General features: G+C 41.6%; 1 protein-coding gene across 1 annotated transcript in view; it reads left to right on the top strand.

The window, feature by feature from the left end:
* The window catches only part of MYOM1 (myomesin 1), a 190,527-nt gene that overhangs the window by 143,718 nt on the left and 29,495 nt on the right, over nt 1–17,314 (top strand). Inside the window, exons 20-27 of the mRNA XM_073550891.1 lie at nt 1,532–1,716; nt 2,299–2,413; nt 2,507–2,666; nt 2,962–3,068; nt 3,963–4,007; nt 4,996–5,132; nt 8,148–8,292; nt 15,229–15,288. Of these exons, the coding sequence (XP_073406992.1) occupies nt 1,532–1,716; nt 2,299–2,413; nt 2,507–2,666; nt 2,962–3,068; nt 3,963–4,007; nt 4,996–5,132; nt 8,148–8,292; nt 15,229–15,288 (954 nt within the window). The remainder of the gene's footprint in view (nt 1–1,531; nt 1,717–2,298; nt 2,414–2,506; nt 2,667–2,961; nt 3,069–3,962; nt 4,008–4,995; nt 5,133–8,147; nt 8,293–15,228; nt 15,289–17,314) is intronic.

Raw genomic sequence — 17,314 nt, 5'->3', positions numbered from 1 at the left:
CTAGCTAGTCTCCAGATCTCAACTCCATAGAAAACCTTTGGAGGGATTTAAAAGTCCGTGTTGCCCAGCGACAGGCCCAAAACGTCACTGCTCTAGAGGAAATCTGCATGGAGGAATGGAACTACATACCACCAACAGTGTGTGCCAACCTTGTGAAGACATAAGGCCCCTTTACATTTAGCGATGCACCAGCGATCCCGACCACGATATGATCGCTGGTGCATCGCTAAATGGTCGCTAGTGAGCTGCCAAACAGGCAGATCTCACTAGCGACGCATCGATGCTTGGCGGTCGCTCTTACCTTTCAGACGCAGCGAGGGTGTCCGTCTTCCGCCAGCGTCCATGGCTCGCTCGTCGGCGCCAGCAGGAAGCCGACGACGAGAAATGGACCAGGCCGATCTCGCGCGATCAGCGATAACCAGCGGGGGAGCCGGTCGGAGGTAAGTATCACATGTAGCAATATCGCTAGCAATATCGCTGCTGCGTCACAAAATCGGTGACGCTTTAGCGATATTGCTAGCGATATCGCTATGTGTAAAGCCCCCTTTACAGAAAAGGTTTGACCTCTGTCATTGCCAACAAAGGATATATAACAAAATATTGAGATGAACTTTTGTTAATGACCAAATACTTATTTTCCACCATAATTTGCAAAATAAATCTTGCCGAATCAGACAAGGTGATTTTCTGGATTTGTTTTCTCATTTTGACTCTCATAGTTGTGGTCTACCTGTGATGTCAATTACAGGCCTCTCTCATCTTTTTAACTGGGAGAACTTGCACAATTGGTGGCTGACTAAATACTTATTCCCCACTGTAAATGCCAGTACTGTTAATGCAGAACTAGTTATTGCATTCCACACTGTGCAAGATTTTTTTAAGTGTTTTCTCCACTTTTGGTGTGTTTTTTTAAATGTAGCCTGCTCAGGCATTTTACCATAGATTTCTTTATAGAAATTTAAGATATGAATGGAAAAAATATCTATTTTTGTTTAAAAAACTGCCAAAAAAATATTTGTGGTAAGGCTTATGAATGTTAAGAGCACTAAAATATACCTAAAACTTCATGTCTAAGGACCTTTTTTTCAGAGCCTGAAATCTAGATTTTGAGATCATAAGTCATATTATTCAAAAGAATATATGAAATAGCTAATTACATTGATAAATCAATAAAAAATGTAATAAAGTCAAGCAGAATTCTACAGTGTAAATATCCTTTTTAACAAGGGTCGGGGTCTGTCTAGGTGGTAAAGGATGGTATGGGGCCCATCAGATGGTTTGACCACTCTCTTAATTCTACCCCAAAATAAATACTTATTTTTGTATGGAGCTTTCCTTTAACACCAAGAGGGGAGGTCAAGGGTTTCAACTTACAGCACCTAAGTTCTCGTGAATAGTGGTGTTCACAGTGGTGAGACCCCCAGCGACCAGGGGTCTGTAATGTATCCTGTGGACAGGTGATCATTTGCAATCTTCAGACAGCACGAGATAATATATTATTGTTCGCCATGTTTATTTTTGTTGCCCACAGGACCACCACATGAGCTCACCCTCTCTGAAGTCAGGAGTAGCTCTATGGTTCTGTTGTGGAGGACCCCAGTGTATAGTGGTCGTACTCCAGTGACTGGCTTTTATGTGGATATTAAGGAATCAGACGCCCCAGAAGAAACCTGGAAAGGTGTGAATGAGAAGCCAACTTCAAATACATATATTAAGGTATTTGTTAAATATTTTTTGTACCTCTTACAGCTCTATTTTTTACCGCTTGCATTGTATTACTCCAACTTATGGATAGATATGGATGGTTGGCAGATGTCTCATTTTTATTTTGACTCACAATAAAAGTGAAACCCTTGACTTTTAAAGGGAATCTGCCAGCAGTTTTTTGCTATTTAATCTGAGAGCAGCATAATGTAGGGACAGAGAGCCTGATTCCAGCGATGTATCACTTACTAGGCAGTGTGCTGTAGTTTCAATACAATCAGTGTTCTATCAGCAGGAGATTATCACTGCATGACTAGGTCTCAGGTGCAGGTAAATCCAGCTAATCTGTGTAACCCACCACTGATTTGGAGCTTGTTGACAATGTGCAGGATACACAGGAAGCTGCTAATCAGTGGTGTTCCTGGCTACCTACAGTAGGGAAAATGGATTATATCAAAGCTACACAAAGCAGGTCCATAAGTGACACATTGTTGGAATCAGGGTCTCTGCCACTATATCATGCTGCTCTCAGATTTACATGGCAAAAAACAGCTGTCAGATACCCTTTAATGAAAACAAATACTTATCTTTCAGATCCAAAATGTAAAAGAAGGTGTTCAGTATGTGCTGCGGGTAAGAGCTGTGAACCAGGCTGGAGTAGGAAAGATATCTGATGTGACAGATCCAGTCCTCGCTCAAACCAAACCAGGTTATTGTAAAGATATTTCTAAAAATTCAAAGTATTAATCATGTAGATCAACTCTGCCAATGTCAACTTATGCTATGTTATCTGAATTTTTAGGTACCAAGGAGGTATATGTTCAGGTGGATGATAATGGAGTCATTTCATTGAACTTTGAGTGTGATCAGCTTACTCCAGACTCTAAATTTGTGTGGTCCAAGAATTATGAAGCAATAGGTGATGATTCTTCTAGGGTGGATATCGAGACCAAAGGTGGCAGGTGAGCAGGGGCGCATTCAGACCACGATCATTACGTACCATATGCGGATCACCACTTCTCTACTGGCCATATTGGAAAGTGATGTAAATGACAGATGCCAACACAATGTTGCATAGGTAATGAGTGTAAAACCAGAAAAAAAAAACTCTTATGACTAGTATAGAGCAATTTGCCATAAAGGAAGTGAGTGAATATACAAAAATGGTTTGACTCCCAGAATAGATATTTTAGACAAACAGTTTAAAAACATTGATAAAGTTTATGGATTCAACTTACCGAATTCCAAAACTCCTAGGACAAAGATCTCATTCAAGGACCCTTCAGAGGAAGATATTGGCATTTATTCCTGTGTTGTTACTGAGACCGACGGTGTTTCATCAAGCTATACAATAGATGAGGAAGGTAATTAAAACATATATATATAATTTAGTTGTCATTTATTTTTTCTACAATATTAACGTTGTATTTTTGAAGTTTGTATTTCATTTGCAAAAAGAAGAGCTGCTCTCTGTAAATGTAGCTTAATGGCTACAATGAAAAATTACGCAACCTTTCACAGTATGCATGGGAATTCTGTATCATTTTTCAAGATCTCTTACAAGTGTTTTGTATGTATATATATATATATATATATTATTTGCTATGGGCAACATTTAAACATTTATCATGAAAGAATAAACTTTCCCTATTGGTATGTGTATGTATATATATATATATATATATATATATATAATGTGTGTGTGTGTGTATATATTGACACCTAATGATTGAGCGACCTCTTCTTTATTCCAAATGTAGAGAAGGCAACTCCATTAGGTATTTCTGAAATATTCTGACAATATGTCAATATATACGGGAGTTACTCTCTCCAATGGTTTTGTCCACTGCAATGGAGTCCTGCTAATGGGACCCCAACAAACAGCTGTAAACTGTGGCGGATGCCACAAACAAGTGTATAATCCCTGTGTATCGCCACCACAGGGCATAAAGAGCTTTGCACTACTGAAATCAATGGGTTGCTCAGAGAGAGACATGCTTTTTACAGTTTCCTTTCTAAATAAGACACCCTTTATGATAAAAACAAACGAGGTCAGCTTCCTGTCGCCATTAGGGTAATGGTATCACTAGCTTAGTTTGGATGTTTATTAATTTAAAAGCGAGTGATCTTTTCTGTCTCATGACTCATGACCATGGCTACTCTTTGTATACCATGTTGGGTCGGACACTACATAATGATCACTGTCGGCTTACCAACTCCTGTCATATAAAACTTATTGTACTTTTCTCCTCCTGCAGAGCTGAAGCGCCTACTACAGCTCAGTCATGACAACAAATTCCCAGGTAAGTATAGTATACATAGCAGTGAAAAACATAACACTATGTCATCCTCTGTATTTGCATCCAGTTTTGGTTTTCTAACATATATTGCAAGCATTTTAAGATTCGTTGTTTGCTTTGGCATACATAAACCCTCTATATACATATATGAAAACTTTTAGAATATTTTTTATTGTGAAATTTTTAGGTTGTTGAAAGGATTATTCAGCCAGGCAAAATAATTTTAAAGCCAGTTTTAAATGTTCAAAAATAACAAAAGAAACTATACACTCCATGACAATTCCTCTTTGGTCCCATTTTGCCTCCTCTGGGATCTCCTGCAGAGGTAGCCTGCTATAGCCAGTGATTGCTTGCAGTAGTCACATGTCTGTGTTGGTAATTTATCACTAGAACTGGAAGTTGAGACCATTGTGGAATTTGGGAAGTATTGCAACCAGGGGATGCAATATGTAATATAAGTATGGTTGCTTTTGTTATTCTAGATGATTTTGAACTATTTTAAAAAAAATTGATTCCTTAGACAAAATTGGTACCTTGTATCCTTTATTCTTCCAGTCCATCAACAGACAAAAGGCTGCTTCAAAAGAACAGCAAAAGATAAGCTTATGTTCTCTGTAGGGAGTTGCTGCCCTTCTCCTTGTTTATTTCCACAGAAATCTAATGCATTGTACATTCATATTTCAACTGTCCAATCCATATCTTTCTGTCTTCTGTCAAGGTAGTCAGGAGGCTCCTGTACAAATCAAATGGCAGTTTGGTGCTGCCAAAATTGGCAATTTTTACAGACATTCATGTATTGTGTATGGGCTTTTAGAAACAATAATTAGAGTCTTTTTGTTATTTTTCACGCCTTATTATTGTCAAGGATTACAATAAAATGAAAGTGCTCTTGTTGTGTACAGAAGTGTAGCCCCTTAGAATCATAAGGCCAATGAAACTCCAGTCCAATGGTGATCTGAACCTTACGGTTGTTTAAATTCTTCTTTTTTAGTTGTCCCAGTGAAATCTGGCCTGGCTGTAGAGATCCTAGAAAAGGGACAAGTTCGCTTTTGGATGCAAGCTGAGAAACTCTCTGGTAGTGCTAAAGCCAACTATGTGTTTAATGATAAGGAGATTAAACATGGTGAGGTAAGCTAAATCAGAGGATGTCATAGCATTGTCTCAGTACACGTGTATATTTACAATGATGGTCCAGCCATCTTGAGGGAGTGAGGAATAGATGGAGATAGTGATTGGGCTACACACGCACACTTACACATAAAATTACTTTGATTAGTGAACGTGATAGGCCGCTCTGAACAGATGCGTTTTGAGGGAGCGCCTAAAACTGTGCAAATTGTGGATAGTCTTAATTTCTTGGGGTAGAGCATTCCAGAGGATTGGCGCAGCGTGGGAGAAGTCTTGGAGTCCGGAGTGGGAGTTACGGATTAGTGCAGAGGTTAGTCAAAAGTCGTTTGCAGAGCGCAGCAGTCGGTTAGGCCGATAGACAGAAATGAGGGAGGAGATGTAGGGGGGTGCTGCACTGTGGAGAGATTTGTGGGTGAGAACAAGTACTTTGAATTGGATCCTATAATGAATGGGCAGCCAGTGTAACGATTGGCGAAGAGCGGACGCATCCGAATACCGATTAGCCAGATGGATGACCCTGGCTGCTGCATTAAGTATGGACTGGAGAGGGGAAAGTCGAGTAACGGGGAGGCCATTTAATAGAGCATTGCAGTAGTCCAGGTGGGAGTGGATCAATGCGACAGTGAGGGTTTTTGTTGTTTCCATGGTGAGAAAAGGGCGGATTCTGGAGATGTTCTTTAGTTGTAAGCGGCAAGAGCGGGCAAGAGATTGTATATGGGATGTGAAGGAGAGATTGGTGTCAAACATTACACCCAGACAGCGCGCCTGCCGCCAGGGTGTTATTATGGTGCCACCCACGGAGAGCGAAATGTCAGATTTAGGGAGGTTAGTAGATGGCGGGAGCGGAAGAAGTTCAGTTTTTGAGAGGTTAAGTTTCAGATAGAGAGCGGACATGATGTTGGAGACTGGAGACAGACAGTCACTGGCGTTCTGTAGTACAGCTGGGGTAAGGTCAGGGGATGACATGTATAGTTGTGTGTCATCAGCATAAAGATGATACTGAAGGCCAAATCTGCTGATGATCTGTCAAATTGGGGCCGTGTAGGGAGAGAAGAGAAGTAGGCCAAGGACTGGGCCCTGAGGTACCCCGACAGCGAGAGGAAGAGGAGATAACTTGGAGCCAGCAGGATTAGCATGATCCATGATGACTAGGTTGACTCCCTTGTCTGATGCCTTGAATATCAAACTGTCATTCTCCAATAATGTGTTAAATGCCTTCCTTTCCATTGGAGGCAAATTGGAATGCCTCCTCTTTGTCTGTGTGTCTAGTTTCTTGAGTCATGCCAAGTCTGGTGAAAATGTCTATACTTGTGTTTTCAGAACATGGGGGCATTTTAATACTCTTTAGCTTCAAATCTCTAAAAGGGTCAGCACCCAACGGTCTGGAGCCTTCATCCATCAAGCCCGCCAGAAGTCTTCCATCAGCCAATTCATCCTCATCTATCCCCAAAGACAAACATTTTGCTTTTTCATGTATCTTAAAATGCCTCTTCCATTTCAATTTCCGTGAAAACAAGAGTAGAGACATGGGGGGGTCAGTGGGTGCTCTTGTCCGCTGGCCACAAGACCGGATGGACCAGGGCTCATCCCACTAAACGCCCACTCTCCTTTTTCCATGGGCTTAATACTACCAAGACAACACAGGGTGAGGGTAAAACAGTGTGGCAATACTTTATTAAGCCACCAGACAATAACATTAAGAACGGTCCAAGCAAAATACAGATATGTGTATTTTTTACTAGTGAAATAAAGGCTATATTTTAATTGATGTTTATATAATTATAAATTAAGTACAAAATTAGCAGTGAATTTTTTGCAGAATTAGTTTGTACTGTAGTACGGAATTGTGCTAGGAAAACAAGTTGCCTAATAATTTTGCACATCTTGATAAATGTTGTTGTTTCTGTTATGAATGAGTCACCATAGGAGGCAAAAACAGAAATACTAGCTAAGTCCAGAAAAACAAAGAAGATGGCAGCTATCAGATTGCAGACCCCTGAACCTATCAACAACAACTAGCAGTAGCCGTGGGGGGTTCCTACGGTGCCCTAGACCCCTCGATCACAGCCAGAGAACTACATAGCCTAAAGACAGAAAGGGAAATCTAAACAGCCCCAGAGCAGACCCCAAAGCAATAGGCAGCCCCCAACATATAATGACGGTGAAGCAAGATGAAAAAACACTAACACAGATAGAAAGATAGGCTGAGCAAATGATGGGGCCCAAGCTAACTAGATAGGACAGGATAGAAAAGCTGCTGTCTGCAATCCGCCAAAAACCATATCAGAACAAGGGCCAACAGGCTGATAGGGAAAAAGGCCCTGAAGACGCTAGGCTTCAAAAAGACTATATCAGCACTCAGGTATTTTCTGAAGACAGAGCAAAAAGGAATTCAGCTCACCCCAGCAGGGAATGGCAGAAATCCAGAAAAAAACAAGGCAAAGCAAAACAGAACACAAATGCAAAAAGCAGAGCAGAAAAACTTAGCTTTTGAGGAGCAGGAATCAGACTGGTCTCCTAGAATCCTTCAGAGAGTTCACCAGCAAGGCAGAAGGGCGTCGGCCGCCTTATATCCAGTCAGCAATTCCCGTCACCCAGTCATCATCATCATACCCAGGTGCTTTGTAATCAGCCTCACTACCTTCCTTCACCAGAAGAGGGAGTTCATCAGACCTCAATGGTGAAGGGGAAAATGAATTCACAACATGTTTCCTTAGGTTACAGCTCCCTCATTACACAAATACACATCACTTGATCTGCTTCATCCAAAAACATTCAAGTTTATACAGCTCGAAGTTGGAAAATCTGCATAAAAATTATGATATGGTCAAAATACTCACTTGTGTAATAATTGTGCACACAGTGTAGAGATAGAGATTCTGATTTCTTCCCATTTGAATCTTAAACATTAGTGACATATCTGGCTCTTACCTTGGCATATGGATATATGTCTACAGGAATGTGTTACAGTTACATATTAGCAGTATAACGCTAACTCCTCTATTCTTTTCAAAGAAATATAAGATGAATTTGGACAGTAAGACTGGAATTGTGGAGATGACTATGGAGAAACTTGAGGATGAGGATGAAGGGACCTTTACCTTCCAGATACAGGATGGAAAGGCAACAAACCAATCTAGTCTGGTGCTTATTGGTGAAGGTAAGCTTGGTGCATGACTCAGTTGCAATATGCTTTAGTCATAATCCATAAAAACATCTCCAAAGCAGGGGAGATATCACCCTCACATTGAACACGTGGGATTAATTATAACTGGGGAACTGAGAGAGCTGACACGTCAACCTCCATTGTACCAGGACCACCTGACATGAACATGTAAGTACAGCAGAGATCTGCTCTGAGAACCAGCCACCCAGACTCATATTTGTTTACTCAGAGGCGGAGGAGTACACTTCCAAGGCAAGAGCTTCCTCTGTTCAAAGCACTGGTCCCCAGATTTTATGGAGTTATATTTTCAATGTCCTAGCATAGGGAAGTACATAACACATTCACTCACATCTCCGTAAGGCCATTCTAACCCCTCCAACTTAATATAGATCCAAAGGATGCTATTCATGCCATGTTTCATCCCTATAGAAAAGTAAAATCGTGATATCACAATATCTGCAGCCTGGGGATTCTAGAAGATATACTGAAAGTTGTGGATCTCATAAACTTCAAAAAGACCTAGCACATCCCACAACTAGTTTCCATATGATCTCACCAGGGGGAGGTATGTGGGCGTAATCTTGATCTAACAATAATCAGAGGTTGTTCATTGTTCATTTTTGGAAGACACATTTCTCTGTGAGAGTGTTCCATCTTCCTAATGGGAGCACTTCCCTCCTAAAAGTAAATTCAATTCCTGCAATATTAGGCTTAGTACTTCTCTTTTGTTATTCCTTTTTATGTAATGTAATTGTATGTACCGTATTGTTTTGTTCCCATTTTGCAATATATTCTTTTTTTATAAACACTGCCTACCTTTCAGGATTAAAGATATAAAATTTAATAGTTCTCTTCCTCTTGTTCTCTAAATCGCACCCCTGAAGTCATGCGCTACCTGTAGCAGATGTCCAATTGGCCTGTATAAACGTTTGGTTGTGGCAGCTAGTAGTTCCTTTTGTTATTGTGGAGTTGACAGTGATAGTATTGAGATATATATACATTCCATGCGTTGTAATCGGCGTCTATATACAATATGCTCACTGTAAAGGGGGCTTTACCCATAGCGATATTGCTAGCAATATCGCTATAACGTCACCGATTTTGTGACGTTATAGCGATATTGCTAGCGATATCGCTATGTGTGATACTTACCTCCGACCGGCTTCCCCGCTGTCCATCGCTGATCGCGCGAGATCGGCCGGCTCCATTTCTCGTCGGGTGCTTCCTGCTGGGCTTCCTGTGGCGCCTACGAGCGACATGTGGATGCGGGCGGGAGGACATCAGGATCACCGTGTCTGAAAGGTAAGTATCGTCCGCTTTATCGCTGCTACATCGTTGTGAGATCTGCCTGTGTGGCAGCTCACTAGCGATCATTTAGCGATGCACCAGCAATCTTGACCGAGTCGTATCGTTGTCGGGATCGATGGTGCATCGCTAAATGTAAAAGGGCCTTAAGTTCCCCAATATCCAGCCTAATAGTCAAAGGAGCCGCCGCCTCGTTCATCACTCGTCAGTCAATTGATTAATTGTCCTGATGATTGGAGGCTGCAGAGTTGTGTCCTCTGACAAACTGGTGGCAGCAGTGGGATCTGCGGGATTCCCCTTGTTGTTATCCTTGACATGTACAACAAATGAAGAGTAGTGCTTTTTATGCATACTCTGCATTTGATGTCACAGATGTCTAAGTGACTGGACAGAAGCAATGATTAGATTTTCTTGGTTATATTTGATTTTTTTTTTGTGACATATTATAAAACAGAAAACACCAATTATTTGTGATGTTTGTTCAGTTTCTTCATTCTACATAGTTAATGACTGGGCCAAATTTTTGAAATTTGACCAGTGTCACTTTCTGTAGTAATAACTCTGGGACACTTCAACAAACCCCAGTGATTTTTAGATTATTTTCGTGGCGTTATAATTTATGATAATGGTAAATTTAGGTCAATATGTTTTGTGTTGATTTATAAAAAATATCAAATATGTTAAAAAATTAGCAATTTTCAAACTTTGAATGATTATCCCTTTAATCCAGATAGTCGTACGACAGAAAAACAGTAATAAATAACATTTCCCATATGTCTGCTTTACATCCGCACCATTTGTAAATTGTTATTTTATTTTGTTAGGATTTTATGAGGTTTAAAAATGTAGCTGCCATTTTTCATTTTTTCAAGGAAATTTACAAAATTTATTTTTTTAGGAACCTATCCAGGTTTGAAGTGACAAACTATACCATTTTAAAAACAGCAGCCTCCAACATATTCAATACTACTGTCAGGTATTTTACCCTTCAAGTGATTTTCAGGAATTAAGGCAAAGTGGCATGACAAGAATGAAAAAGTATATTTTTACCACCTAAATGTCGGTAACTTCTGAACAGGCCCCAGAGGCGTAGCTAGGGTTTTGGCTCGGGGGGGGGGGGCAAAGCTTCTCGGTGGGCCCCTAACCAGGTAACCTTGATTACAGCTGGGTGATGCACCGCAATAGTGGAGGAGAACCTCAGTAGATGACCGCGCTGTTACGGAAAATAATCTCTATAAGGCTGTGTGCCCACGTAGCGTTTTTTAAGCGTTTCCGTGGCGTTTTTAAACGCGCGATTCTGCCGTGAAAACGCTTAAAAAAAGCATTCCATTCAATCATAATTGAAAACGCACATGTTGTGCCAATGGTGCGTTTTTTTACCGCTGCGGAATCGCTTAGCGGTAAAAAAACGTAGCATGTTCATTAATTTTGCGGAATTGCCCGCGATTCCGCATACCATCAATTGTATGGGCAAAAACGCTTAGGAACACGCATGCTAAAACGCTTGACAAACGCTTAAAAAAAGTGCGTCAAAAACCGCATGCGTTTTCCCGGGAGCAGGGTGTGCGATTCTGCTCAGGAATATTCTGCTTCAGAATCGCTACGTGGGCACGTAGCCTATAAAGACCAACATGAATATTACCGACATATGATCAGTGGTAGATATCAGTCCTACAGAATATGTAAGAGATCACAGCAGAGTTACAGATAATGACTTACTGCTGACGTTCTTTCTGATGGAATCGTTCACTTTTCACGTCTTTTCCATCTGGCCCAGACGAACATTACAACTTCTTCCAGCCAGGACTTGGCTGCAGAGAATACAACAAAGACACATTTCACTTCTCATATTTTCAGCACGGTCACCAATGGGACTATTCCCAACCTGCACAAAATCCTCATCCTACTGATACCCCAATGCTGAGCCGCTGCTGCCGTATGTGTCCCTATTACTGCACCTACTGGGTGGTTCTGTGTGCCCTCTAAATTCTAAAGCAACCCTCTATAATATAGTAATGCCGTGTGCAAGTGTCCTAGAAAACAGTGCCCACATTTTGTCCCCCAAAAAGTAATATTGCCCTGTGTGTGACCCTTTGACAGTCACAGTCACCTAAGTTCCCCTATAACAATAATGCCCACTTTACATTTAATAATGTCCCAAGTCTTCTGCCTGCACAGCTCCCCTATACACAGTATGATGCTCTCTTATACACAGTATAATGGCCCCTCACTGTATATACTGACCCCTTAATATCCCCAAACTGTTAAAATGGCTCCAACACTGTATGATGGCCACATCACTGTAATCTCCACACTGTTTGATGGCCCCCTAGATAGCTTCCATATAGCACAATACACCAGATAGTCCTCAATATACTATAATACATTCCCCATAGGTAGACTCTATATAGTATAATGCACTCCCCATAGGTCTCCATATAGTATCATGCACTCCCCATAAGCAAACTCTACAGTATATTGCACTCCCCATAGGCAGACTCTATAGTGTAATTCACTTCACATAGGTAGACTATAGTATTATGCACTTCCCATAGGAAGACTATAATGCAGCCCCATAGGCAGCCTCTATAGTGTAATCCAGCACCATAGGCAGCCTCTATAGCATAATGCATCCACATAGGTAGCCTCTATATGGAAGGCTTTAAATCTGTCCCCAATCCCCTCTGCAAGGCATAAAAATGACCTCTCATTATACTCACCAAGGCATAGCTGGTCTTGACTTAAGATCGCCATCCTCCATTACTGCTTTATCTGGATAACGCGTCCTATGTCATCCACACACTGCCACCCATTGTGCTCCTGTGCAGGCGCACTTTTCTCTGGGCTGCTGAAAGCAGAGCTAAGTACTGTAGTGCGTATGTGCTGGGAAAGGTCAAAGGGTGTTGATGACCTGGAAGTAAAGCCGGCGCATGCGCACTACAATACTGTGCTCTGACTTCAGTAGGGCAAAGATAAGTGCGCCTGCACAGGCGTGCGATAGAGGACACTGAATGCATGATGTAGGACGCAAATTCCACATGAAGCTGGACAGCGATCACAAGAAGAGGGTAGGCGCCGGATCAAGACTAGAGATGCCCAGACGCGCCGTCTGTGAGTATAATAAAAGCTCTTTTTTGTGCCTTGCAAAGAGGATTGGTGACATATAGAGAGCATTCTAGAACACTATATGTGAAGGCGTACAGATGCTGTCTGGACCTTACATGGGGACAGCCTGCTGAAAGGTTCCCTTTAATCTGTAAGACCTGTAGCCACCGTCTTTCAGCCACATTTAAAAGCCATCCTGCAAGATTCTAGCCGCTCGCAAACTTAAGAAAATAATCATTCTCCTTCTTGTAAGCTAATCAGCAGCGTCCAGTCGGATGAGTGTCTATGGTCCCTGCTCAGTGCCTCCTCTGACCCCACAATTGCCATCCTCCTGCCTTTACCGACATGGCTGACGTCTCCTATGTCATCCAGTCTGTTGCTCTGCGCAGCCCCTGTTCCCTCCTGTGCAGGTGCGAGAGCTCTACAGACAGTGGATGACATAGGAGACGTCAGCCATGTCAATCAAGGCAGGAGAGGCGGTGAATCAGGCCCATAGTGAGCAACTGTTGACCACACAACCCCATGATGTCCCCGTGTCATTTGAGCAGTGTTTCCATCATTTTCAGACGTTTCTAGACCTTAAAAGGACCCCCGGGGGAAACTGCGGTAAAAATGCTCAGGTCTCCTATAGACTTACATTGGGCTCATTGTTCTGTCCGAGTACCCGAGTAATCCAATTTGCTGAACCCGAATAACGAGCACCCGAGCATTTTAGTGCTCGCCCAGCACTAGAAATAAATACTTTTTCTTCCTGCTGGAGGTACAGTATTTCTGGCTATATGCTCTGTGTACTTCAAAACCAAAAACTGCAAGTGTTTAAAAAAAAAAAATCCTATGGACGACTGCATTTCTTATGTCAAGCCTTTTATCAAGCTAACCGAAGTAAGGTACAAGTTCATTTAGTGCATCTTTAGTAAATTTACCACACCCAATCACACGAGTAAATGACATGAGCTAAGATACTCATCAGTCCTCATGCTGTGTCCCAGTGTGTCCTCTGGTCCTGGGTGCTGCTCCTAGCCTCCTTGGCTGTCAGGCTCCTTCCAGGCAGAAGCAGAGGAGAGCTCAGCTCACAGTCAGAGGCAGAGCCCGCTGCATCCAGGCTGCTGCTGGAGCTGATCACTTCTCTGCAGCAGGGAGCTTTGAAGGAGAGCGCGCTCAGCCAGGATTGGGTGAGTAACTTCCCTTCCCCCTCTCCTCCACAGACTGCAGAAGAGAGGTCACATGACTCACTCCTTGCACTCTGATTGGAGGCCTGTCATTCCTTCACTCTGACTTCCTGTGATCACGTTTGTACCGTGCATGTTACTTTAGATACATGCACAGTACAAAAAGCAGGGGAAATAATAGATAATCAATGACTGGAGGCAGCTTCAGGTGGGCCCCCTCAGAGCACAGGGCCCGGGGCGACCGCCCCCTCTGCCCCCCGGTAGCTACGCTACTGACAGGCCCCGATAGCCTGCAGACTCTAAGGTCATTATTTGGCCGTGGCAAACATCAGGACCACAAAATGAATATCTCAGGGTGCCAATGGGGATAAAGAGGAAGCCCCCACACTCTGTTAACCATTTATATGATTTAGTCATTATTGACAGCAGCATCTAAGGGGTTAAAAAGATATGGACGGTGACAACGCTGATTGTGGCTGATACAGCAAGTTGTCAGCTATAGTGTATGGCCGACAACTGCTCGATTGTCACCTGTATGGGGAGGTTATCCTCTTATATCTCAGGTCAGTAAAAAGACGTATTGGCGGTCATTAAGGGGATAACACAAGAATCCTTACTTTGCTGCTTGTGACATATTTATCACACAATTCAATTGTAAAGTGCTGGTGAATAGGTTTACGCTTTATAAATAAAATTATTATTCCTCTATTATTGTTAGTATTCCTCTAACACCAACACAGTTCCACCATTTCGGCTCTTACAAGTTCTGTCATAGTTACAAACAGCCCAATGAATACCGATGTTTTTACTTACAACTTTCTGTTAGTAATAGTGACATTCAGCAAGGTTGGCATAAAATTAAAACTAACATATGCCCCAAGTAATGACACATGGCATACAATGACAAACTGAACGACACATTCACATCGCATTTCATAGATTATGCTCGGTTTACATTATTGTCATGGGCTTCCTTTATAGCGGTAGCCATGGTTGTGTTGGATTTGTACTTTAGCTATTTTTCACTTTAAACTTGGTAATATATACATTATATTGGTAGTACCTCTATGTCTTGACAGATGTTCAGCAGATGTGCAGCCCAGTAAGGTGAAAGTCTCAATAGATTCTTTTTTTTTTTTTAACTCCATCGCTTTTGACTTAGTGTTCAGCTACATCAGTAACATCAATAATCTCAATTCCGCAATAATAGAACCAAAGTGCAATGCTTCACAGTATGTAAAATATTTGGTGTTTGCTCAATGGAGTGCCACATTCATTTCCTACCACATCTATAACCTCTCACTCAGCCCATGTTCTTTGTATTAACTTTACCCTTATTTGCCCTTATTAGTGTTTGAGAAATTGAAGAAGGAAGCCAGATTCCAGAGACAAGAATGGATCCGAAAACAAGGTAATATATCACCCGAAATCACCAAGTGAAATGTAGACACATTAGCAAGCTATGCGCCTTACTGACTACAAATGTGATTAATAGGGTGTTACTTAGCTGTTAGATGAGTTTCTTCTTTACTGTGTGTGCATTGAGGCGTAACTTTTTTATTTCACACATACACACACACACACCCACACACACACATACAGCTCTGGTAAAATTAAAAGACACAAGGCACAATTTTATAAAAATGAGCCTCTCTACATGTCGGACAGTCATTCCATTCCAGTGTCAGTTGAATTCCAACCAGAGGACACCTCATTCTACTTAATGGGCTTCTGATTAGGTGATCACCTGAACCAAATCTTTTTAGCGAAGGAAAGTATAAAAACCCTGTTGTGGTATTCACAGTCTTCTTGCAATAGGACAAGTTGGATGGCAAAACAAGTGCTAGTAATATCCCAAAAGTAATAGGAAAGAAAAAATAGCTTTTAACCATGCCATAGGAGTTGAAAAGAAAAGTGTTGCATGAGGAAAAGAAGGGTTCAGTTCTGGCTTTACTAGCAGTTGGATACAGTGAGCGTCATGTTTCCTGCATCCTTAAAATTTCTAAGACGGCAGTCCATTACAACAAGGTCAAGCAGCAGACTTTGGGGAGAGCAAAGCTACAGATCGGCAGAGGGTGAAAAAGACTCTCCACTGACTGGGATGACTGTCATCTTATTCGACTGTCACTCAGCAACCGCAGAATGACATCAGGTGACCTACAAAAGGAATGGCAAATGGCAGCTGGGGTGAAGTGCACGGCAAAAACAGTTCGTAACAGGCTCCTAGAGGCAGGGCTCAAGTCATGTAAAGCTAGAAAAAAGCCTTTCATCAATGCCAAAGACCATAAGGATTGGACCATAGAGGACTGGAGTTAGGTAATCTTCTCTGATGAGTCTAATTTTCAGCTTTGCCAACACCTGGTCGTCTAATCGTCAGACGGAGACCTGGAGAGGTGTACAAGCCACAGTATCTTGCACCCCTGTGAAATTTGGTGGAGGATCGGTGATGAGCTGGGGATGCTTCAGCAAGGCTGGAATTGAGCAGGTTAATCTTTGCGAATGATGTATGAATCAAGCCGCATACAAGGTTATCCTGGAAAAACAGTTGATTCCTTCTGCTCAGGCAATGTTCCCCAACTCTGAGGACTGTTTTTTCCAGCAGGACAATGCACATTGCCACACAGGTAGGTCAATCAATGTGTGGATGAAGGACCACCACAGCAAATCCCTGTCATGGCCAGCCTAATCTCCAGACCTGAACTCCATTGAAAATCTCTGGAATGTAATCAAGAGGAAGATGGATAGTCACAAGCCATCAAACAAAGAAGAACTGCTTACATTTTTGTACCAGGAGTGGCATAAGGTCACCCAAAAGCAATTTGAAAGACTGGTGGAAAGCATGCCAAGAAGCATAAAAGCTGTGATCAAAAGTCATGGTTATTCCACAAAATATTGATTTCTGAACTCTTCCTGAATTAAAACATTAGTATTGTTGTTTCTAAATGATTATGAACTTGTTTTCTTAGCATTATTTGAGGTCTGCAAGCACTGTGTTTTTTTTTTTTATTTTGACCATTTCTCATTTTCTGAAAATAAACACAAAACTTAGTGCTTGGAAATTCAAAGACATATTGTCAGTAGTTTATAGAATAAAAGAGCAATTTACATTTTACTCAAAAATACAGTATACCTATAAAGAGAAAAATCAGACAAACTGAAAATTTTGCAGTGGTCTCTTAATTTTTGCCATAGCTATATATGTATATACACAGTGGCTTGCAAAATTATTCACCCCCTTGGCATTGCCTACATCTGAGAACATTTGTTTTTTTTCTTTTTATTACAATCAACAAATAGGACAAAATAACTTAAAACTTCAGTGTGCATAACTATTCACTCCCGTAAAGTCAGTACTTTGTAGAACCTCCTTTTGTGGCAATTACACCTGCAAGTCACTTTGGATAATTCTGTATGAGCGTTCCACATCCTGCCACTGG

This window comes from Dendrobates tinctorius, unplaced genomic scaffold (genome assembly GCF_039654945.1).
Source record: "Dendrobates tinctorius isolate UK_male_01 unplaced genomic scaffold, ASM3965494v1 ptg000171l, whole genome shotgun sequence".
NCBI classification, from domain to species: Eukaryota; Metazoa; Chordata; class Amphibia; order Anura; family Dendrobatidae; genus Dendrobates; species Dendrobates tinctorius.
This window is presented reverse-complemented; position numbering and strand designations above follow the sequence as displayed.